Source organism: Papaver somniferum, chromosome 5, assembly GCF_003573695.1.
Source record: "Papaver somniferum cultivar HN1 chromosome 5, ASM357369v1, whole genome shotgun sequence".
In the NCBI taxonomy this organism is placed as follows: Eukaryota; Viridiplantae; Streptophyta; class Magnoliopsida; order Ranunculales; family Papaveraceae; genus Papaver; species Papaver somniferum.
The window spans coordinates 86015706-86041910 of NC_039362.1; the positions used below are offsets into that span (position 1 = coordinate 86015706).

Genomic DNA, 26205 nt, shown 5'->3' on the forward strand with positions numbered 1-26205 from the left:
GACATTCTTCACACCGTCGGGACATCTTGCGGCATCCTGTATCATTGTGGGCCAGTAATATCCTTGCTTTTTGCTTTGTCGGCTAGTGATCTCATGCCGCTATGATTCCCTGCGTCACCATAATGGATGTCGTTTAGAATTCGATGCCCCTCTTTCCGGATAAGCAACGTAGTAACGGTCCGAGGAAGGATTTCTTGTACAGGACCCCATCCCGAGATCATATCTTCCTACTTTGGAGAGTATTTTCCTAGCTTGTTTATGTCCGCGGGTAAGCTTCCCTTTTCGAGAAACGCATGGATCACCATTCTCCAATCATCTTCGTTGCTGAAGTCTTCGTCTTGATTTGCTCTTGACAGGATATCTTCTTCGTCAAAATCGTTATGGATGTCTTCTCCTACCTGGTCTTCGATATTTTCTTCCACTGTATCTTGATTGGTAGCGAAGGAGAATTGAGATGCAATCGAAGGCTCGTATACCCTTGTTATTTTAATAGCTTCGACGCTTTTATCCTTCAGCATGGATGATATATATGCTAGGGCATCCGCGTGCCTGAGATCCCTTCTGCATAAGTGCCGGAACTTGATGTTCGGAATTTGTGATGCCAATGTTTGGACCAAGGCCATGTAAGCTGAGAGGGTGTCATCGTACACATTGTACTCGAGCCCTATTTGCCGTATGACAAGCTGCGAATCACTTGTCAGTCTTACATCGGTTACCCCCATTCTATTATTACACGGAGGGCATGTACGACTGCCTCGTATTCGACGATGTTGTTGGTATGCTCTTTGAATTCTAACCTGAGTGCCTGTACAATCCTTTCTCCGGTTGGGGTGGTGATGACAATGCCTATTCCTGCTCCTTCCTTATTTTTGGAACCATCGACGAAGACTTCCCATTGTCTTTGACTCGCGGGTTCGAGGATATCCATTGGATCCTTGCTTTCTTCCTCGGCTTCTGGTATTCCCTTAATCTCTTCGTCGTTGTCCAGGGGGAGGTCTGCTAAGAAATCCGCCAAAACTTGGGATTTTCGAGAATGTTGAATTTCATGAATGATGTTGAATTGGTCCAGGTGGGTGTTCCACTTGGCTATTCTGCCCACTTTTCCCGCGCTTTTGAGGACTGCTTCCAGTGGTGCTTTGCATGGGACCCGGATGAAGTGAGTTAGGAAGTAGGTTCTCAGCTTTTGAGTAGCCCATACCAATGCTAGGATAAGCTGTTCGATCTTTGTGTAGTTCCTTTCCGCAGAATTGAGGGTCTTACTGACGTAATAGATAGGTTGTTCTATCTTCGTATTGGTTTTGACCAACACTGCGCTGACTGCGTCTTCTGTTGCTGCTATGTATAATGCCAAAACCTCATCAGGATCCGGCTTCTGCAGGATCGGAATTGAAGCTAGGTGTTCTTTGATTTTTTGGAAGGCTTCTTCGCATTCTGCGGTCCATTCAAACTTGCTCCCTTTTTTGAGAATATTGAAGAAATGTTTGCATTTGTCCGAGGATCGGGCAATAAATCTGCCCAAGGCTGCTATGGACCCATTGAGTTTCTGCACTTCTTTTAAATTCTTCGGGGATGGCATTTCTACTATGGCCTGAATCTTACTGGGTCTACCTCAATGCCCCTTTTTGTTACCAGATACCCGAGGAATTTCCCCGAGGTGACCGAAAGTACATTTCTCTGGATTCACTTTCATGTGATGTTTTCTCATTGCTTCGAAGATATCTCTCAGATCCTGGTGGTGATGCGCGCAGCTTACTTTTGACGAGCATATCGTCAACGTAGACTTCTAAGGTACTACCAATCCATGGCCTGAAGATAGCATCGACCATTCTTTGGTATTTCCCCTGCGTTTCGAAGTCCGAAGGGCATTCTAGTGTAGCAATAAAGGCCATGTGGGTGTAGAACGCGTGTGTGGCTGATCTTCTTCTGCCAGGGCTACTTGGTTGTAGCCAGAATGTCCATCCATGAATGACAGTTCTTCATATCCTTCTACTGCTTCTACCAGCTGATCTATGCTTGGCAGGGGATAGCTGTCCTTTGGACATGCCTTGTTGAGGTTAGTAAAATCGATGCATATCCTAACCCCTCCATTTTTCTTAGGAACGACGACCATATTGGAGATCCACGTAGGGTACTTGACTTCCTTGATGAAACCTGCGTCTAGTAGTTTCCGAAGTTCTTTTTCCACTGCCTTATGATACTCCGGTGCAACTTTTTTATTTTTGCCTGAAAGGTGGTGTGCCTGGTTTGATGGCAGCTCGTGTTGGATTACTTTGGGTCAATCCCAGGCATATCTCCTATTTCCAGGCGAATACATCCGCGTATTCTTTAAGTAATTTGGTTAGAGAATCTTCTTTTTTCGTCCATTATGGTCCCTACTTTGATCATCTTCGGGTTTTCTTCCGTTCCTATGTTGATTTCTTTTACGGGCTCTACTGGCGTGAACACCGGCTTCGGTCCCCGAGACTGGGACGTTCTTTGATTGCTATTTGGTATGTTTCTGTCCTTCGTTGGCTGCTGAAGTACTTGTCTCTGTGTTTAGGACATTATCATTTGGTCAAACCCCTTCCTGTAGTTTCCTTGAGGAACAGGTCTATGGCCTTCTCTTTCGCGGCTTCTTTATTTTTAATTCTTCGGGTTTTTCGCTGCTCTTCTTGTTCGTTGTTGATCGATCCTGAGTGGCTTGGCACTCTCTTGCAGAGACCCGATCTCCCTTGATTTCCATTACTCCCTCAGGTGTAGGGAATCTGAGATATTGGTAGTACGTTGCCGCCACTCCCTTGAGTTTATGTACCACTTTCGTCCAATAATGGCGTTGTAGGGGGATGGGGCGTCAACCACGCTGAATCGTGTTTCTACTTTCATGGGTCCGGCGTTAACTTGCAACACGATGTCTCCCAATGGCTTCGTGGGTGCCCATTGAATCCGTAGATGGTGTAATAAGAGGTCATCAGTTCTTCATGGAGTTTCATTCGTTTGAATGCGTCGTAGAATAGAACGTTACTGAGCTTCCCCCGTCTATGAGGATCTTTTGAGGTTACATCCAGCCACTGGTAGTGTGAGGACCAGGGGGTCGTTATGGTCTTCCATATCTTCTTCGATATCTTCAGCATCGAAATAATAGGTGAGTCCATCCACTCTTCGTGCTCGTCCACCTCTATCCCATCGATCTTATACAATTCGCAGCGGTCTTCGAACTGCTTCCGTAACCTCTTTCCTATCTGTGCTGTAAGTGAGGGCCCTGCGGCTTCAGAACACGAGATGGTGTTGATTGTGCGGTTCCCTTCTGGAAGTTGGACTGGCTTGGTTCGTTTGGATCTATCCTCGGCGACATCCTTTCGTATGTAATGTTTGAGCTCGCCAGCATCGATTAATTTTTGGATCATTATTTTGAGGTTTTTACATTTTTCGGTCTGGTGTCCGTTGAAGCAGTGATATTCACAGTAATCTTTAGACTTCTCGGTTCTCGGGGCTGTTTTCCCTTAGACCATGGCCACTCCAGGTTTTCCCTTCCTTTGATCTCTCGCAGGATCCGAGCATAGCTAGCGTTGAGCTTCGTGTAAACTTGATCTTCGAATTTTCGGTCGCCTGTTCGTCGTTCGTCCCTTCGTTCCTTCCTGTCTTCGTGAGGGCCGCTCTGAACAATTCCTTTTGGCCCCATTGGTTTGTTCTGCTGAATTGGTACGGTGAGACCTATGCGTGTACGCCCTCGTGTTTTCACGCTGGATTTCTTCAAGACGAGCGTGCTTTTCAATAATTATTCGAAGATCTCCCTCTGTCTTAGGTACGCTTCCATGAATCTCAACGAATAGTGGACTCATTCGGTCTAATCCCCACTTGTAGCAGTTGATACTTACCACCGGGTCCACACTTCCTATGGCTTGGCAGACCTTGTGCCATCTGTTAGTGTATTCCCTCGTGGTTTCCTTATAGCCGATTTCCAGCGAAAAGATCTTATCCATTCCAGTATTAACAGCCTTGTTGTACATGTAAGTTCTTAAGAACTTTTCTGCGAGTTGGTCGTAGGAGTGGATGGAGTCTGGCGGCAGATTATCAAACCAAGACAATGCGGATCCCTTCAGGCTCGATGGGAAGTATCTACAGAGTACTGCGTCGTTTTGACTCCATCTAGCCAAGACACGGTTATAATACCGAATGTGTGCAGCGGGATCACTGGATCCGTCATAGCATTCGAATGTCGGGACAGGGCACTTGAGTGGAATAGGGGTGTTGGCCAGGCGATGAGTTAGGGGCGTGGAGTTAGCCTCTCTCATGACCTCTTCTAACCTTCCCCCGCCTTGTCTACTTTTTAACTGCCTGATCTCTGCCATCATTTCATCACGAAGCTCTTCCATCGCGCGGTGGTGCCCTACGCTCTTCTTCTCGTGATAGCTTGACTCTCCGTCGTTATAATCCGGGTCGGATGCGCTACTTCCCCTAGCCGCATTTCCATTAGCTTCTACGATGACTCTTCGGTCTCGGTTTGGTTCTTGTGCCTTTGAATTTGCCTCATCGAGTTGTTGGCTCGTCTTTGTGCTTAGGGCAATCCGGTCTTTTAAATCCTGGTTTTCTCTGGCCAACAGAGCTACAACATCTGCGTAAACCTTCTGGATCTTCTTCAATTCCTCAAGCTCGGCCATCAATCGATGTGATTGGTTCGACCCCTGATTGGGAGTCCCAGCTCGTGCTACTACATCCATGGTGTCGCCTTCTTCTATGGTTTGCACTAAAGGTGGGGGAGGTTCAACTTCGATTGTTGGCATTTCCAGATCGGGCGGAGTTCCCATCTGCGGCGTTAGAGCCGCCTGCACAGTTTGATTCTGCTCGTTTGTTGATGGCATTTCGAAGGTCGGCGGGTGCGCGGGTTGTTGTGTTCTGGATTCATCCACCCTTTCTTTTGGTTGGTAAAATTGATTCGTAGCAAAAGTTTTGCTGGCTTCCGCATCCTTTGGGGCTGCCGCTGTTGTACTATACTTTGTTGCCGCTGCTCTGAGGGTCGCGGCTGCGACGGAGTTAGCGTTCATAGGCGAAGTGATTTCCGCAGTGTCCTGCCTCTGACTGGTCATTTTGGCTTTGTCTCCTTTCTGCTTGCTCCGAGTGATGACCGGGGTTGTCCTTGGTGCTTCCTTTGACGTGGCTTTGGATTTTCCTGCTTCCTGCATCTTTTCCATCGTGGGTCCTTTCGTCGCTTTCGTTTTCTTTCTGCACAAGAGAATTTCAATCAGCGAGAAACAGAAATGTCCGTGCGGATCGGGTTAGTTTACAAAATTCCTTACTCCATGACCGGGAAAAACTGCCCGAGGGCCACAGAGAACTTTTAAAAATGCGGGTTCATTGAAGGTACGCGGGAACGTGAAAGGATCCCCTTGAAAATGCACGTAGATCTTTTTGAAATTTTTTGAAAGCGACCCACTGGAAAGCCAGGTCCGTACGAGATCTAAAAAATGTAAATCCATGGATCTAAGCGATAAATCTTTTAACAAGTTTAAATTGCTTCGACAGATACTGCCAGGACCATCGAAGATAACGGGTGCGTTTTTGAATATAATAAAGTTAACAAAAGGTAAATACTGCTAGAGCTAATGAAATAGAGCAATCATATGCTAATTTAATATGAAATCACAGGATAAGATAAATCTTTTACCGGGACGAAGTCCCTGTTTCTAGCGCCAAATTGTGAACACGTAAATCACAAAGGCATCTATATGTTCACAAACAATGTTCGCACTCTAGGTACAGACTCGCACTGATAATACAATGGTATTGATTCCTTGGCTCCAAACCTTCGGGTTTATCATAGCCTCATCTAATAACATCGCGAGGGGCGTTTACGTAGGGGAAGATAAAGAAAACGAAGCATAAAAGTAAAACTCATGGAGCGTTAGACAAGTATAAAGTGCTGAAATGTAAATAAGACTGGGTTTTACGTGGTTCACCACTAAGGCCTACATCCTCGGGGTTGTTGTTTCACTATATACTTGATAGTTACAAAGATAGTCGAGTGACTTTGGGGTTTACATAGGTCTGTATATTGTAAAGGACTAACTTACACTCACAATCTTTCTCTCTCCTTCTCTTCCTCAATTTTCCGATCCCCTTACTCTTGGTGGAGAGGGGGTATTTATAGGGTTAGAGTGTGGGACCCATCTCTGAGGGCCGTTGGAACCTTATCTTCTTGTGTTTTTTGTCCATCACGCGGGGGTCTTCGTTCATTACTTCATCACGCAGAGTCGTCCTCGTTCGTTCCACGGGTTGATCGACACGTATGCTGCTCAGAGTGTTTAATGCGGGTAGTTAAGGCGCCTGCTCGTGTCAGGCAAGTGTCTTCTTCCCCTGTCACATCCATGTCAGTTCACCTTCTCTCCACCGTTGATCTTGGCTTCTTTTGGGGATGAGATAAAGTAACTCTTCGGGAATTATTTGGTGCTCCGCAGTACATCGTGTTACCGGTACATCTTTTTAACTTCTGTCCTTGATTTGTTCGGGCAAAGATCCGACGTCGGCGAAATGGGCATCTTGGCTGTGGACGCGTGTCATCATGCTTTGATGACTTTGTCCACATGCTCTTCACGTATGTTCCTATATACACGTGTTTGATGATGAAATATGTGCACACAACCATTGACTATATCTTTGCAGCAAATTCAGTTAATTAAATTGCTGGTCTGAAATTCAAATTCAGTTAATGGGCATTTCTATATTGAAGTAAAACATTTATAAGTATCTTTTCGAAATGAAAGGTCAAAAAGTTGATATCATAGTGCTATACAAACGCATAAATGTTATAGAAAGTGGTGCCCAAATAACTAAAAACAGCGAACAGAAAGATGATCACAACTTGCCGTCCATTATTGGTAACAAGAATTTACATGTGAACCAATTTTTCTACACATTTACTACCCAAGTCTTTGAAGAACATGCCTTTGAAGACCTGAGAGGCTGAGATGGTACTGCCTATTGATTTGTTTTGTCTTTAATTTCTGGCCATGGTTGTTAAAGAACGCGTGTTACTTTTCCAACCAAAGGACCCACCTTTTAGCAGAGAGTAGATACGTAGTAGATGGTAATGAAGTTCTGCTGCTCATTGTGCCACTATTCCATTGCGTTTGACACGAGCAGTACAGTAACATTCTTTACATTAGAGAAGTTTAGGTAATACAGCCACATTGAGTCACGAGCATTGAAATGTAGCAGAATAGTAAGTTGTTTTTTCCTCATGCGCTTGCTCATAACTAGAGCTGGAGGAGTGTCTACCTGTTGCTGAAGGGGATCCATCCCCTGCAATCTCCTGGTTAGTGCTAATATCTGGGTTGCCAATGATCACAATATATTGTCAACAACTGAGCCCCGTCATTCACTTTGATCACATTAAAGAGTAAAGCTTAGTAGATTCAGAGAGTGTAAAAATATTCTGAATTAGCCAACTATGACATTCTTAGATCATCTACAAATCCTCCAAATTTTAGAATACTCGAACTTCCATGATATAGTAGTAACTACAGCAGCAGTCCTTTGTGAATTGAACTACTTATAACCTAAAAAGTCCTGAAATTGTGATCAAGTTATCAACTAAGAGTTGTCAAAGTGAATTGCAACGCCCACCAGTCCAGCAAAGGTGCAAATTCAACGCGGTGGCACAGCAGCCAATACTGAAATCAGCAATACGAGTCGACAACAGAGTTACCAAGTTCCCGGGGTAATCCCAGCTGCTTGGGAACTCAATGGGCAAAAGCTTTGAATCTTCAACACATAATCTTCGAGCTCAATGGTTATGGTTGATGCAAGCACAACCATAGACAAATCTATAATAACCCAGCCGACATGTACTAGACTTTATCTTAAGAGAATCTTGTTTAAAAATTGATTCTGATTAATCAAAAAGTCAGAATACTTAATTGACTTCCTTAACCATTTAAGCTTAATTTATTAGTATCAGATCTTGCCCATTGGTTAGGAGGTATAAACTATGCATAATTAATTACAGATTAATCAAACAGAAAACATTAATCAATATCTTAAGACACCAAAGATTGAAAAGCCAAGATCCATTTCATTCATAGTTACTTTCTGTTCCAAACAACTACAGTCAGTCAAATTATTACAGACTAAACAGATCTCAACTTTCCTGTGAGTAATTAAGTAAGTAAAAACTAAAAATTAAAAGATAATAACCACATTCATAATCCCCCAGAACAGCTGAACAAGTACCTGTTGCAGGAAATTAAGGTGACAATTTGTAGTATAGAGCAAGACAATCATCATCATCATCTAAGATTCTTCAGATTTAGGAGTAGAATTAGTCATCATCTTCTTAAACTCTTCAAAATTAACATTACCATCACCATCAGCATCAACAGAACCAATCATCTTCTCACAATCATGAACAGTACAACTCTCACCCAAACTTTTCAAAACCATATGTAACTCAACAGCAGAAATCAAACCATTCTTATCTTTATCATACATATCAAAAGCATCTTTTAACTCTCTAATCCCATCAGCAACATTAGCACCATTAACATTAGATCCATCAGTAGTACCACGATGAAAATCAGCAAACTCTTTCAGATCTACAAATCCATCACCATCTTTATCAATTTCATCCATCATTTGTTTCAATTCTTCGGGTGATGTCTCAGATCCAAGTGCTTTTAATACATCTGATAACTCTGTGCTTGATATCTTACCATCTCCATTTGCATCAAATCTCTTGAATACACCTTCAACTTCTTCCATGTTTTCTAAGGATACTGAATATTTCTTCCCACTACTACTCATCTTTCTTTTTCTCTCTGAAAAAAAAACTCACTTACAGTAAATTATGGCTTCGGCTGTGGCTCCTGTTTGGTTGGTTGGTTGTTCTTAAATAAGGAGGGAAAAATTTAACGCGTTTTTTGACGCGTTGCCTTATTACGCGGATCTCCCTCGAAAAGGTAGTTTTTACTTCTTTTATAGAGTTACTTTTTTTTAGTCTCTGTGGAGGGGAATCAAAACACGGGATGGTACGGGAAACGGCAGAGCAAACACGCAACAGCAATGACTGTAGGTGTATAGGTAGGTGGTACTTGGAGGTATTGAATAAAGTAAATTCTTGCCTTACAAGGAAGAGGTTCATTTAGTCACCGTAGGATTGGTTATAATTATGGAAAGCTTTTGCAAAGAGCCAAAGTAGTCATTATGGTGGCAAGAAAAAACTGTTCTTGGAAAATGATATTCGAACGAGACGGAGGAAATAAAGTGGAAAAAGATGGTGATTATTTTCATGGTGAAATTTGGGTATATCCAGATTAATTGGGGTATACTCAATTTTAAAGGGACTATTTTTAAGGATTTTAGGGGGAGTCTTAATGGGTAAGTTACAAAACTACCCTTATCCTTTAAAAACCTATTACCCTAAAACAGTTTTAATCTTTTCATTTCATCTTCTTCTCTTCTTCTTCTCCTCCACAACCACACCGGCTCCATCACCCCCACCATCATCAAAACTCGTCGATTAATTCATTGAAATCGTCGATTCGAAAACTCCGATTAATCTTCATCAATGGATCCACCACGGCGAAAGGGAACTCGTATGAACGGCGCTAATCGAAAACCCAATGAGTATAACCCTGGAATTGCAAGTTTGGTTCAAAAGAAAGTGAAGATAAGAACTGTCGAAGAAAGAGAATTCACAGCCGCTGAAACACAAGAAATGGTGTGCTTAAGAAAGTAAGGGCTTACTTAAACTCACTCTAATACTTCGATTTCATGTTTGCATGTTAAATTAGGTCAGAAAAATCGAAATTGTGAATTGGCAGTTGCGACGCCGGCAAGGTATTATGTTATCGACCTTGCCGGCTTTTCATAGTTAGGGTTTGGCCGGAAAGCTCTTAGGTTGAATATCTTGACGGCTGTTTAATATATGTAACTGCTTCCACAAGGTCGGCAGGTTATTCAACCTGCAACCTTGTCGGCGGAAGTTTTTGTTTAATGAAGCCGGCATGTTACTATTTTTTATCATGCCGGCATGTTATAACTTGTTTTGGAACCATTGGTTCCTGATGCCTTGAATTTTTTAAAACCGGAATGGTGTTTGGATACAACCATGCCGCCTGTTTGTTGGCCGGCAATGTATGCGTAATGTACCTTGCCGACCTGCAATGTGGAAAATCTTTGTATCTCCTGTGTAGTATACTTGTTATAAGCCGGCAGGCTATATGAATACTACCCTGCCGGCTGCTCTTTAGTCGGCATGTAATTTAAATATAGACCCTTCCGGCCATTATTCCGCCGGATAGGTTATATATGTTGACCCTGCCGACCTGTATTTTTTTTTCCTTAATTGTTCTTGTTCAGGTTGGAAAAGGAAAAGAAGAAAGCTATGAAATCTCTTAGTCCTCCTTCAAGACCTCCTCGTGTTGGTGATAAAATCTTGACTTCAACACATCGAGGGGCATATGTTGTGCCGGGAACGCTCAAGATCCGTGTACCGAATGATTCTCAACCACCATCGGAACCCAGTGATTCAGACGATTCTCCGGATGAAGACCAAACAATTTCATCTGGTAGAAGAGGTGATGATGACGATGTTGATGAAAGCACTCCGGCTGCTGGAGGAGGTAATGATGATGATGATGAGGGTGATGAAGAAATGCCTAATGTTGGAGGAGGTAATGATGATGATGATGATGATGATGATGGCAATGGAGATAAAGATAAGGATATGGAGGATGAAATTGTTGAAGAGGCAGAGGAACAAGAAGAAGAATAAGGTGATGGAACCGGAGAACAAACTCTAGCTATTGTTCAACAAACCGAAGCTTCAACTTCAAATGAAACCGGAAAGAAGAAGAGGGTGATCAATAAACCAGCTGATTCCCACATGCCTCCCCCTCACTTGATGAGTACACTGAAAAAAGGTGAGCGTCCAAGGGGGACCCCAAGAGATGGTTGAGAAGTTCTTTTTGGAACAAAGACTCTTGGGCATGTACGATCCATAATACTATCGTAAGTAATCTCAATCCGTCTTTGTTCTTTATTCAAGTGTGTAATTATCTTAAATTTGCGTCAAGTGTTTGTATTTCTTTTTCATTTTGTTTTTTTGGTATTTAGGATCACAGGCATGCCGTCCGTCTCATGAGGCGCCAAGCTTCGTGTTCAGTAACTAGTACTTGGGATCTTGACAAGGAATGTGAGGAGGTGAAAGTGATTGTCAAGAACTCCGGGTTGTGGCCTGCGGTGGAGAGTTCGAATATTGAGCATGATAAAGTTACCGTATCTGCATTCTGTGAGAGGTTCTACGGAGAGACTGATACAATGTTATTCCCATTCGGTGAGATGGCGATAACTCCCGATGATGCTCAACAAATTCTAGTCCTCGAGGTTGATGGAAAAGCAGACACTGAGGGATTCAATAATAAGTTTCCTTTCAAGGATATTTACTCATTGAGCCAGAAATTGTTCGGTTGGAATCAGATTGAGACGGAGTCTGTTCTTGAGATGAAGGATGGTCGTCTAAGCAAGAAGTTTAATCTGAAGAAGTTGAGGGACAAATTATGGGATACAAAGAAAATCTTTGATAAGGAAGGAAGGGTGAACCCGATGCGAATCAATGCTACCGCGTCAGCTTATTTGCTATACATCCTGGGAAAATGTATCTTCCCCGACAGTTCCGGAAGCTTGGTCGAGGCAAGTTACTTGCAACTATTGGATCCCTTAGATAAGATGTGTGAGTATTCTTGGGATATTGCGGTGGTCGCCTTCTTGAACAATGGTCTCCTGATACATAAAATCATCATCAGGTCGGCATGGTAACAAATTTCAAACCATGCCGGCCTGACTTAGTCGGCATCCTGGGGAAATAAAACAGTGCCGGCGGATTTAAATTTCAAATTTTTTGCAATTAAAATTGCATTGATTGACTTGTACTTATACACTATAACGGCCAAATTTGGGCACCATCCTATAAATACACTACTTATCTCCACAAAACAACACACAGCTATTTGCATATACTTTCCAAAGCTCATATCATCATACACTCCATCTAACTCATCCAATAGCTCTCTACATACATATAACAATGGCTTCATTTGATTCTAATGAAGATTTGGCAATCACCAAAGCTTGGTATGCGGAAAAATGACTTAGATGTCAATCCTCCGAAAGGGTGGATTCCACAACCTTTTGGGCTAGGGTACACAACAAATTTATCCAAGAGTGTGAGAATCCTAATGCAAGAAGTGTTCAACAAGTGCACGATAGGCACCTTGTCATCGAAAACGTGATACTTGCTTTTTTAGATCTCCAACCTCGGATTTTTGACACTCGGCCCTTCACCTTGTCCATTACGCAATTTGTGAGTAATTTTGTGGTTTTCTTTTTACGTAACCCATGTTGTTTTATTTTCCAATGAAACACCACTAACAAATGTAAGTTTGTTTTTCTATCACGAAGTCGTGAAAGCGCGCTACTTGGAGGAAAATGGGGAAGCATTCACGTTCGATGCAAGCTATCACTTCTTGGCCGAAAGAATCCCGGAGGATAACCCGGACTACTTGGATGTTGTATCGTCTTCGTCGGAGGAAGATTGATGGCTTTAGAAGTTTTAGTGTAGGTTTTATGGGTATACCTCTATGTAAGCCCTCACGAGACTATAACTCGTCCACTAGGATCGCCCAGGGGTTCAAAGTGCATTCGTTTTTCCGTCAACAAGGATTAGGTTTTATGTTTCAATAAATGTAGTAACCAAAATTGAATGAATAAAGTGAATTGCATCTATTAGAATTCAGTCTTTTTTGGGAGATAACCAAAGTCGGCAAGGTTATAATATTACAACCATGCCGGCTAAACGCTGGACGGCAAGGTAAGAAAGTTAATAAATGCCGACGAAAAGGAAACCGACAAGGTAATAAATCAATACCATGCCGACTACCTGCGCATTTATAACAGTCTCCTGTGTGTCAAAAATATTACAGTCGGCATCTTCTTTTTTCGTATACCCTGCCGGCCGTAAAAAACCGGCACCTTCTTCAACCGTATACCTTGTCAGCGTAGAGTGGTCGGCATGATCTTCATTAGTCGATCCTGCCGACCTTTAATACTTTCAGAACTGAAATGTGGATTTCTTATTTGATTTTGAGTATGATTTCATACCACAAATTTGCAACTACCTTTTAAAAGTGTTTCGGTTGTGTGCTTCATTTTCGTTGCAAGAGATATTCTCAAAAAAAAAAAAAAATCTCATCAAAAATCATCCCACAAAAGTTCAATCAAAAAGAAATTTCATAACTTCAATTCCTAAGTTTTAATCTATTTAATCAATCTAAACTCAATTAATTAACCTAATCAGAATTTTTAGTGTTAATTAAACAAAGGCATATTAGCCATTTAGAAAATACAAGGTTAAGGGGTGGCTTGGTTTTACTTCAAAATAACCAGATTTTTTTTTATTTGGTATACCCCAATCAAGCCAGGATTATTTTCTTCTTTGAGTATGAAACACTCATGTAAACTTTTATCAGGTTATCTCGTCTTTTTGGTAATTTGGGTCAAATTCTCCGGCATAGTGCAGGTACTATTAACAGGTTTTCAACCATAATTAGGATCTCAACAGGTTACTTAATCACGGCTCTATGCATTGTGTTATTCGTTTTTTCTCCGTGTTGTCTAGACTATATGCCATATGCGTTATTCGCCACATAGCTTTAGACCCCTGGTTCTCTGCTTCAAGCTTCCAAGGAATTTAATGGGCATATAGCTTTATACCCCTTGTTCCCTTCTTGAAGCTTCTGAGAAAAGAACGGTTGTTAAAATGTATTGTTAAGCTGCTCAAATTACTCTAATAGCTTCACTAAACTTGACCCTTACTTGAAAAGTATAGTACAATGGGGTATCATGTGGGAATTTTGACAAATGTTTTATTACTGGTCTCCCCCGTTTTAAATTTTAACAGCTCATTTTATGTTGGCCACCCATACAAAAAACTTCGGGCTCATTTTATTTTGACAAAGGATAGGTTAACTTATGCGGTTGTGAAGATAAATCAACTATCACATGGAACGTTTCATCGGTTTAATTTTATCTAAACTCAGTTGAAATATATATGTGGTGAAAATGACGGGCTCCATCTTTATGGAGAATGTCGTCTATATAAGGTCGTGTTGGTCATGTCCCCAACCCCAAAGATACATAGATTTTCAGTTCATTTTGATACGCCTCTACGGTTGTCTGTGTTATATGCATTCCTCTTAAACACAAATTGGCATGAGACATGACTGTCACGTCTCTAGAGTTGGAAGTTTGGATTCCGGTTCCGGAGCAACAGGTGTCTAGAGTTAGCGGGGGTTGGCATCTTGAAATTTAAACATTTAAAGAATCGCCATCCTCTGCGGCATGGTTTTTAAAAGCGTGCGTTTCGCTTCAAATTTCAGCATTTCGCTCTGAAGCGGTCATGTGAAGCGCATCTTTCATGAAGCGTACGCTTCACGCCTCGGAGCACACGCTTCGCTTCAAATTTCAGCATTTCGTTCTGAATCCGTAATGTGAAATGCGTTTTTTTGACTTAGTCAATTCCTTTCCCACCTAATTTTAAAGCTTTTAAAAGAAAAATATGAATGTTTTAAGGGGGAATCAAACACCCCACCTCCCACTCGCCTGGAGAAGGTTGAATTGAGGTGCACACACTTTGTTTTTGATAATAACTAAACTTATATAAAATTTATATAGATATCTTCCTAATAAATTTATAATTACTAGTTACGACTAATTTATTTATAACAAAACATCTGCTTCAAACATCAACCATGAAGCGACGCTTCACGTTTCGATATATGCGTCACTTCCTAAAAATGAAAAACGCTTCAGCTTCGCTTCACGCTTTCAATACCTTGCTCTGCGGTATCACAAATCCAAAATTATTTTTGGGTTTGGAGTTTGGACTAGTATATGTGATGGGCTTGATATAATTAAAAAAGTATGTTATTTGGGAAGTTAGAAATGATACTCATATTCATGCTTTCGTGGTAACTGGATCTATCAAATGTCTAAATTTATAGGTTATCTTATGGTCTTCTAATTTAGCATCTAGATTGGTAGTCCACATCATCTAGAATACCCATACAAGTCTTATGGTCATTCCAATCTAGCATTTAGACGCGCTGAACCATTCCGCGAAAAGTAGATTTTGGTCGCGCTGAATGGAACAGCGCAACCATCTCAGTCGTCAGATCAAAAAATAAAACAATCTCGCTGAACCATTCCGCGTAGAATTTTGGCTGCGCTGAATGAAACAACGAGATTATCTCGCTACTAGTTGGTATTCGAGATATATCTGGAGAGACACGCAGTGTTGAAGAAATTGCAACGCTTTTTGTCTAATCTTAAAACCAAATCTAGCACATAAGACTTAGCCTTATGTGATAGTTATCATAATCCTGGTTATATGGTCAACGATTTCATTGACACCAACCCCGGGAACTGGAATCATGATTTAGTCAATTCTCTCTTCACCCCATAAAATAGTTCTAAGAACTCGAATACCAGAATCCCCATTTCAGGTGTAGATACATTGGTTTGGCCTTACACGAAAACCGGCAATTTCTCGGTTAAGTCATGTTATAGAGTTAACATCAGGGAGTTGATACAGGTTCTCATAGGTTATGCAATAATAATACTTATAAGTCCATATGGAGACTGCCAATAATCCCTAAGATACAATTGTTTTTGTGGAAATGCTATGAAAATATAATACCTTCCAAAACTAAGATAGGTAGATATAACTTTTTTCATACTCTTACTTGTAGCATGTGTAACAACAATGAGTTGCAAACTGCTGAGCATATCATTTTACACTGTGATTTTACTATCTCGGTGTGGAATTATTTCCCTTGGGGAAACCATACCTCGTGTTACCAAAACTACGTTATCACTATCAAAGATTGGGTGAAGGAACTTTTAGCTAGCACCCGATCTATTGACCAAAAATGTGCCATTAGCACTACTGTTTGGTGCATATGGAGGGATAGATGTATGAATGTTTTCCAAAACAAGAGCCCGAACAAGGATACCGCTGCTAGGCAGGCCATCAACTTAGTCAATGAGATGCAGCATGACACTAATGTAAACTCCAACATCCAAAACAGTAGTGCAACTTTTAATACACATAGGCAACCTATAACCTCCTCTTTGTCAGATGATTGTATGTTATTTTATTGTGATGGTTCATATGATATAAATACTAACAGTGCAGGTGTTGGTATTGCGATAACTGATATTACAGGCCATTACAGGGGATGTAAAACATAACCATCGATAACAAGGGATGCGGAGAAAGCAAAAATTCTAGCAGTATGGGAGGCAATCAACTGGGCAAAGAGAAGAAAGATAGATAACATCTGCATTCAGTGATGCCAAGAACATTGTCTCATATTTTCTTAATAAACAAAACCAAACTAGTTGGTATAACAGCTCCATACTAGATGAATGCATTAGTCTGTGAGGATCTTTTTAGTCTGCTGAAGTTCAAAACATTCATAGAAGTTTTAGTTATATTGCTGATAAAGTAGCAAAGTCTTCTAGACATAACAGAGTAGTGGGTGAGTGGTTGACTGAAAAACTCCATTTTATTATTCAAATCTTTATAATTTGATTATTTCAATAAATATTTATTTTCTAGCAAAAAAAAAAGAAAATAGTTAACGTAGGTTTTTAAGGTGTGACAACACTACAATAATTGGAACTAAATGTGCAAGGATGTTAATAGGGTATACCATTTTAATTGGGTGAACAATTCTAGATTGTAAGGAATGTTTTGTGAAAAGACGAGGGTACCTAAATACACCACAATCTTTTTGTTTCAACCCATAAGTCTGATACCAAGTGTGATCGTCTATCGACAAAGTTGAGATGCTACAACAACTTGATATTCACTTGACAATAGTTACAGTACAAGACTGATTAACTGTAGGATCAGAGTCAAGTGATTAGGATTAACGTACAAGTGTATTTATTTTTAATTATAATAAATAATTATAATTGTGAAAAATAAAAGTAAATAACACACACAAGATTTTGTTAACGAGGAAACCACAAATGCAGAAAAACTCCAAGATCTAGTCTGGTTTTGAATAATCTCATAATTAAGCCGCTACAAAAAGTACAATGCCAACTTTGTATAGTTGATTCCAAGTAAACTGCCCCTAGTTACTTAGTTCCTTCATATCTATGCATATACGACCTATCGGTCACGCACGTAAGTCCCAAGACTAAAAAACCAATCTTTAGTTGCTTAACCGATGTAAAGTATTAAGCACTCAACTCCTTTTGAGTTATGACAAATATTTATTGAGTAAAAGAACAAAGCCATTTGGTATCTACTTCAATAATCTTTTAGAAAAAGATTTATTGAGTTATGACAAAGACTCTTCCGTTTAAACAAGTAAACTCCTTTATCGGGTAAGATCAATCCAAAGCAATAACTTAGATTCGGATTCACAACTTTCAGATTTGGATATTGAAGAATACCACCAAATGATAATTGTCGATCTAAATGACATTATGATCAGAAAAATATAATCTAAGTCGGATACCAGCCGATCAAGATGTGTGCACAAATCACGAGATACGAAAACCAGTTAGAAAAATCTTATTGCCTTCAAATCTTCGATTGCCTTCTTATGTACCCGCACAACACAATAATAAAAACTCACTTATGATCGATCACACACAGAACGGACTCAGTTAATAATGGATGATCACAAGTTGTCTTTAGATCTAAAAATAGTTCTAAAGATCCCGTCAATACTTTGATCTAGTTTGAGTGACCCTTATGTCAGAAGAGAAGCTTTCAAAAAATAATCAAACTAGGTGCAACCGAAGTTTCAACAACTGTTAGTCAATCAAATCAATAATTTAAAACTAAAATAACAATGTAATTATCTAGTTTCCCATCGACGGCACTCGTAGAGCTTCTTGATCCCATAGAAGTCTTTAAACGAGCGGTCGTAAGACATTTCGCCTAATTAAGGTACTTTTCTCTCCGGATAAACGGCTCTACCAGAAACAACACAAGTGAAGTTTTCCTAGCTCTTAGGATAGTTTTCTAGAAATGCAAACTCTACTAGTTGTAGACCAAGGTTGTTTGGACAACAATGAAATTCCAAAACCGGAAATATTTTCAAGATATGCAATAAGTACCTAATCCAACCTGTAATTCTGAAATCTCTCATTAGAAAATATCAATATTAGTTTAGCACTTAACTAATATAACTTTCCAAAAGAAGTTTTGATTTGCTGGAATATCAAAAGCATATAATCAAAGACTCTTAATTAAAAGATTCTCAATATTTCAGATTGAGATCACCTAGAGTACCAAGGAATATCTTTGGACAACAAAAGATATGAATTATACTCATGTCCAAATTATGTCGACATTTGAAATTTTCCCAAATTAGCAAACCTTATTCCAAATTCAAAAAAAACCGTAAAATGATATGTGAATATGAAGGATCAGTTTTTCTCTTGGGATCGGTTCTACCATAACTCCTAAAATAGGTTGAGATCGGTTCTACCAAGTCTCCAAACATAGGCAGGGATCCATTCTTCCATGACTCCCAACAATAGCTAGGATCGGTTATACCAAGATTCCCAACATAGGTAAGAATTGGTTATTGTTAGAGCATTGCTTGGTCGAACTCACAAATGTTGCTATCTGAAGCTTGTTTTCAAAATTATATCTTGATTTCTAGTCTACAATTAGTTAAGTATTGGATTAGGATAGAAGATGTAGTCGAGAAACATACATCACGGCAGTCATCATTGCGTTCTACCGTTTGATGGTGAATTTCAACCAAAGCTTTTGGTGAATTTATTCAACAAAAGGTAAGTGAAGATTGAACCACCTATATCTCAAGTTATATTAATCTTTATATCTAAGAGACATTGTCGCATAACTAATTAGGCTATCATAAGCATATCAAGAATTTCGAGTCAAGTTTATCTTGTAATTAGTCCTCGAAATATATATGACTAAGCTTAATGAACATTTGTTCATAATTGATGAATTTCGGTTAAGGACAAGTTATTGTTCGTAATATAAATTATGATCAATATTATCATTCGAAAATAGACTGGAACAGTGATATGTGTCATTGATGTTATTTGGGAATGTTTCCAATTGATTCAGAGAGAAATATAAAACTATTATTATTTTCGGATACAAGACAGTATGCATGCCAGTCTTACAAACTGGGAAAATTTTTATGGATACCAAAGCGGTTTCAAAACCGACAGATTTTTTACAATATGCGTACTGGTTTACGTACCGTTCCGGGTTCATGAATTCACACTCTTTAAGGTATGCATACTGGTATGCGTACCAAAAAGTTGTTGTCGACATATAGCTACTCTTGTACGTGTACTACGGTTCCGGACACATACCAGAAAAGTTCTGTATGTTCTGGAACTTTAATTTGTATTAACGGTACACATACCCGCTACACGTACCATGACAAATAAAATCACGAATAAGGTTTAAGTCTTTGTACTTGCACTGTCGATTAATTTCAGATGCACATAAAATTATTTATGTGAGATAATTAGCATTTGAAGGATCTCTAAAAACACTGTAGACATATTTGATCACATGATTGTGACTCAAACTTAAAGTCTTAAGTGCTTTATGAAAATGCTCAAGATTATAGTTCAGTTAGCTAGTTTTCGCTAACCATTCATGAACGTTGTCTTTGTACACGGTTCGGTTATGGTCCATCCTAACCAGAGTGTATATCTTGTTATGTTAATCAGATTTAAAGATTCATCTAATGGTGGATATTGTTTGCTCGGTTCCAAAGCTATCTTAGCTTAAACCTAAAGCAACATATACTTTGAAAGTCTATAAAAAGAGAACCTCGAGCAATTGGGATCTTTGAATCCTGACACTACTTTTGTGTGTTTCCTAGTTGTAAACTAGAGTCATCCTCTTCCTAAAACCTTTTTATGGTTTAGCGACTACAAAGACTTCATATGAATTCGTAAAGCCAGGTACAGCTATTGTTTATCTTGATAGCTCGAGTATCCTGATCTTTTTAGATTGTTAAGCTTCTCACTTAAACAAGATATATAGAAATCATCAAAGTTCTCTCCGTCTCAGACTTTGATTTATTCCAAGAGTTTAATACTCGAGAGGTGAATAATAATCTAGGCTGTACTTCGGGTAGCATAAGTCCTAATTTTGAGGTTAGATGAACTTTGTCTATTGCTATCGATTTCCAGTCTCACCTTGATCTATGATCAAAAAGGAAATCATACATATATGCTTATCCATAGGAGGCATATTGTTTAAAGTCTTCAATTAAGTTTAAGCAACTCTTAGGATATAATAGACGTCAGCTAAGGGAATTATTTGCGCGGAGTCCTGCTGGGATTCAAGAGACATAAGGAGTGCGACTGTAACTGAATTGCTGTGAGGGTTTAATTCGGTCTAAACTACATTCCAGTTTGAAGTTAATTGGTAGTAGGCTAGTGTCTGTAGCGGCTTAACACAGTTTGGTGTTCAGTCTGGACTAGGTCCCGGGGTTTTTCTGCATTTGCGATTTCCTCGTTAGCAAAATTTCTGGTATCTGTGTTATTTCTTTTCCGCATTATATTTTTTATCTTTATAATTGAAATATCACATGTTATAAGTGAATCAATCAAAGTAGATACATCCATCCTTGTTTTTTGGATACGACTTGATTGATCCTTGGATATTAGTATTTGGTACTGTCCAAGTTATCTCTTTGTGATTAGGTTCACGGATTCAATTCTGTAAACGTTCTAATCGAAAGAGATAGAGATATAACTCCAAGATATTATTCCTTGATTGAGTTTAACTCTCGGAGTTGTATTGAGTTTGTCCATACAAATTGCCTAAGAAAAAAGTGGTTGTGTATTTTGGTACCCCCGCATTTTCATGCTCAGAAGTTAAATATATTATGTTTTTGATAAAAACTGAAAATAGAAAAAACTCCTTGAGAAATATCTCGCATTATAGATCTACTCGTGATCACACTTTTGTGTTATTACTGCAGTATAAACTCCGTAAGATTTTCCTATGTTGAGTCATACCGATTAAAATTATCTCTTTGTTCGTAACTGACGTTGAGATTAATTTAAGTCGATAATCATGATACAAATCCATGTGATTTGTTAATGTCTGACAAAATCCTTCTTTTTCAAGTAAGGTCACTCATGTTGTTCTCTTAGGAATGACATCAAATGGGGGAGAGTTCTTAAATGAACTGGTGCTTAATTGTTATATCTTTGTGGGGTATTTGGCTGTGGAATTTACAGGGGATGCTTGTATGTTAAATCTCCTAGATGAGCGTTAAGTATTTCATACTATGTGAGATCATCTATATAAAGTTGATATAAAGAGTTACATATTAACTATGTTATTATGTTATATCTCTATTTTCCTTAAATCTTGAAATATTTTTTGTTGAATTCATTACGATCCCATGATTTGCGTATGTTTGCCAATTTTTATTGAAAAAAGGGGGGAATTAATTAGTAGTTTCTCACTACATACATATGGTTTATGGATCATTATGTAATGGGAAGTGAATCAATAATCTATAGGTTTCACCTATTATGCAAAAGATGTATTTATTGATTAAGGGGAGAAATATATCACCGTAGTATTACTTCAAAGTTGTGATACAATTGAGCTTTGGAGAAGATAATAATATTATGTTACTGTATAACGACGATCGGGAACATTTGTTTTTAAAGTTTTCATGGCTACGGATATGGATCTTCAACAACAACGATGTTGAGTTGAACACGTTCAGAACTGTTGCAACTTGAAGTAACGAAGAATTCATCAAGGAGTTGAAGAAACCAAGGAAATCAAGCATGATGGATTCGAGGGGTTTTTGAAACTTTATTTTTTTCTCCATATGTATTGCTAGTTGTGTCACTAAAATTGACAAAGGGGGAGATAGTTAGAGCATTGCTCGATCGAACTCACAAGTGTTGTTATCTCAATCTTGGTGTCAAATTTAGTTGTCAAAACTATATCTTGATTTCTAGTCTACAATTATTTAAGTCTCGGATTAGGATAGGAGATGTAGTTGAGATACAAACATCACGGCAGTCATCATTGCATTTTACCATTTGAAGGCGGAGATAGACCGAAGCTTTTGGAAAACTTCTTCAACAAAAGGTAAGTGAAGACTGAACAACCTATATCTCAAGTTATATTCGTCTTTCTATCTATGAGACGTTGTCGCGTAACTAATTAGATTATCATAAGCATATCAAGAATTTCAAGTCAAGTTTATCTTGTAATTAGTCCTCGAAATATATATGACTAAGCTTAATAAACGTCTGTTCATACTTGATGAATTTTGGTTAATGAAAATTTATTGTTCGTAATCTAAATTATTACTCAAGATTATCATTCGAAAATAGCATGGAACAATGATATGTGTCATTGATGTTATTTGGGAATGTTTCGAATTGATTCAGAGAGAAATATAGAACTACTATTATTTTCGGATACAGGACAATATGCATGCCAATCTTACAAACTGGGAAAACTGTTATAGGTCTGGAACCGTAGTACATGTACCTAGTACACGTACCGGAGTATCTATATGTCGACATCAACTTTTTGGTGCGCATACCAGTATGCAAACTTAAAAAGTTTGTGAACTCGTGAACCCGAAACAGTATGCAAACCAGTACGCGTACTGAAAAAGATTTGTCGGTTTTGGAAATGGTGTGGTATCCATACCCGGTACACATACCAGAAAAGGTATGTATGTTGCGGAACTTTAATTTGTCTTAAGGGTACATGTACCATGACAAATAAGTTCACGAACAAGGTTTAAATCTATGTACTTTCCCTGTCGATTAATTTCAGATGCACATAAAATTATTTTTGTGAGATAATTAGAATTTGAACAATCTCTAAAAACACTATAGACATATTTCATCGCATGATTGTGACTCAAACTTAAAGTCTTAAGTGCTTTATGAAAATGCTCAAGCTTATGGTTCAGTTGGCTAGTTTCGGTTAACCATTCATGAACGTTGTCTTTGTACACTTTTTGGTTACGGTCCATCCTGACCAGAGTGTATATCTCGTTATGTTAATCAGATTCAAAGATTCATCTAACGGTGGATATTGCATGCTTGGTTCCAAATCTACCTTAGCTTAAACCTAAGGTAACATATACCTTGATTTTCTATAAAAGGTGAACCTCAAGCAACCGGGATCTTTGAATCCCGACATTAATTTTGTGTGTCCTAGTTGTAAACTAGAGTCGTCATCTTCCTACAACCCTTTTAGAGTTTAGCGACTACAAAGACTTCATAGTGATTCGTGAAGCCAGGTCCAACTATTTTTTATCTTGACAGCTCGAGTATCCTGAACTTATTCGATTGTTGAGCTGCTCACTTGAACAAGATAGATACAAATCATCAAAGTTATCTTCGTCTCAGACTTTGATTGATTCCAGAAGTTTAATACTAGTGAGGTGAATAATAATCCAGGCTGCACTTCGGGTAGCATAAGTCCAAATTTTGAGGTTAGATAGACTTTGTCTATTGCTATCGATTTCCAGTCTCACGTTGATTTACGGTCAAAAAGGAAATCACACATATAGGCTTATCTGTGGGAGGCGTATTGGTTTAAAGTCTTCAATTGAGTTGAAGCAACTCTTAGGATGTAAAGGACGTCAACTAAGGGAATCATTTGCGCAGAGTCCTGCTAGGATTCGATAGGCGTAAAGAGCGCGACTGTAACTGAATTGTTGTGAGGGTTTAATTCGGTCTCAACTACATTCCAGTCCGAAGTTAATTGGTAGTAGGCTAGTTTTGTAGCGGCTTAATACAATTTGGTGTTCAATCTGGATTAGGTCTCGGGGGTTTTCTGCATTGATGTTTTCCTCGTTAACAAAATTTCTGGTGTCTGTGTTATTTATTTTCCTTATTATATTGTTTGTCTCTATAATAGAAATATCACAGATTGTACGTAAATCAATCAAAGTATATACATCCATCCTTGTTTATTGGATACGACTTGATTGATTACTTGGGAAATTGATCTTTGGAATCACCCAAGTACTCTCACACGTAAATCAGGTTCACAGACTAGTCTCTGTAGAAATTTTGATTGTGAGAGAAAGAGATATAACTCTGAATAATATTCTTCGACTGAGATTCATTAAGTTGAACTCTCGAAATTGTATTTAGGTTTTGTCCATAAAGGTTGACTAAGAAAAAGTTGGTGGTGTATTTTGGTAACCCTGGTGTTTTGAGTTCTACCATGACTCCCAACTATAGTTAGGCTCGGTTCTACCATGTATCCCGAAATAGGTAAGGATCAGTTCTACCAAGGTTATCAACATAAGTCAGGATCGGCTCGGCCGCATATCCCAAACTAGGTAAAGATTAGTGAAAAAGCGGGGTACGACAACCTCACCCAATATTTCGATTAGAAATATGTATGGACTAACTCTAATATATACTTTTAAGAGAATCAACTAGACAGTCAAAAACAATCTTAATAAAAATTATTGTTAGAGCACTACTCGGTCAAACTCGCATGCGTTGCTATCTCAAGCATGTTTGTCAATGTTAGTGATCAAAACTATAAGTCTTGATTTCTAGTCTCTTATAGATAAGTCTCGGACTAGGATAGTAAGTGTAGTTGAGATCAAGGACTTCATGGCGATTCATCATACAAGTAGAAGATCTACTCAAGGAACAGGTGGAACTTCTCGACAAAAAGGTATGTGGAGACTTGAACTTATCTGTCACTCAAAAGTCTATCTATTCAATCTCCTACTCTTTGAGACAAAAGTCGTATGCTATATATATAGACTAGATCATACACATTTGGTATTTCGAGACGAGTATACCTCACCTATTTATATCTCGAAATATGTGTTGGTAAGCTTTTCGCTTTGACCAAGTTTATCTTTACCTAGTGACGAAATTCATGAATGTTTCAATCACTTTGAAAATTGCTTTGATGAGAAATAGTGTAACAACTACATAACGTCCTCTAAGAATGTTTCAATGATTGGAATGAGAGTTTAGATTACATAACCAATAGATTCCTTGAACCAAAGTTTTCGAACTTTGTTGATCAAGAGAACCGGAAGAATGGCAAGTGCCAAGTCTGCGAACTCAGTCCGTGAACTGCCGAAGTTCTCAAACACGAGAATTTCTGCTGGAGTTGACAAACTACTTGCGTGAGCCAAGTCCACGAATCCAGTCTGCGAACCGGCGTAGTTCTCGAACCCGAGAATTTCTGCTGGAGTTTGTAAACTCTATCCGGTGTCTTAAGTCCGGGAACCTAGTCTGCGAACTTGAGAAGGTTATATATCTAAAGATGATTTCTGAACTCAACCTTAAAATACTAAGGAATGCATTTGCAAACCGTGGATATTAAAGTTCATGAATCGATTCGAGTGAATCAAATCATCTTTGCTTCAATTGTGTCTTGTGTAGTTACATAAGATTTCCTTGCAATTGAACAACTCTCTTAACTAATTCATTTGAGTCAATTGAACTAGTTATGGTGAAGAAGAACATGGTTGGTAAGAAACGCTCATATGGTTAACCTCTTTGGGTAGACTATTGTTTAACCAACAATGTACATGTTTGGGTGCGGTTAACAAACCTAGAAGCGTACAGTCATTTGTGTATGACAATCTAAGTTTTCGATCTAACGGTTGAGAAATATTAGCTTGAATCTAAATCAGGTTTTCATCTAACGGTGAATGTTGATTGCTTTGTAACTAAGGCAAAACCCTGATTTGAATGGCTATATAAAGGAGACATCTAGTATTGTGCAAAACTAATCCCCACACCTTACGTGTAATACTAGTTTGCGTGCTAGAGTTGTTTCTCCTTTAACCTTGGGTTTTCTTCTTCTAAAACCAGGTTAACGACTTAAAGACTTCATTGGGATTGTGAAGCCAGACCGATACTACTTTTATCGTAGTTGTGTGATCTGATCTTGCATCTTCTATCGTAATAGTACAATCATATTGATTGGCTAGAGATCGTGAGAGTTCTCCGATAGGCAAGATATAAAAAGTAATCACAAACACCTTCGTCTCATTGTTTGTGATTCCACAACATCTTGTTTCACTACCATACAATTAAGATTGTTGTGAGGTGATTGATTAATCTAGGATGTTCTTCGGGAATATAAGATCGGATTATCAATTG

General features: G+C 39.0%; 1 protein-coding gene across 1 annotated transcript; it reads right to left on the reverse strand.

Moving 5' to 3' along the window:
- Positions 1–8026: 8026 nt before the first annotated feature.
- LOC113282096 (probable calcium-binding protein CML18) lies at positions 8027–8856 on the reverse strand. Its single transcript, XM_026531031.1, has one exon. The coding sequence runs from the start codon at positions 8773–8775 to the stop codon at positions 8266–8268; it is 510 nt and encodes a 169-aa protein (XP_026386816.1). The 5' UTR covers positions 8776–8856; the 3' UTR covers positions 8027–8265.
- Positions 8857–26205: the final 17349 nt, after the last annotated feature.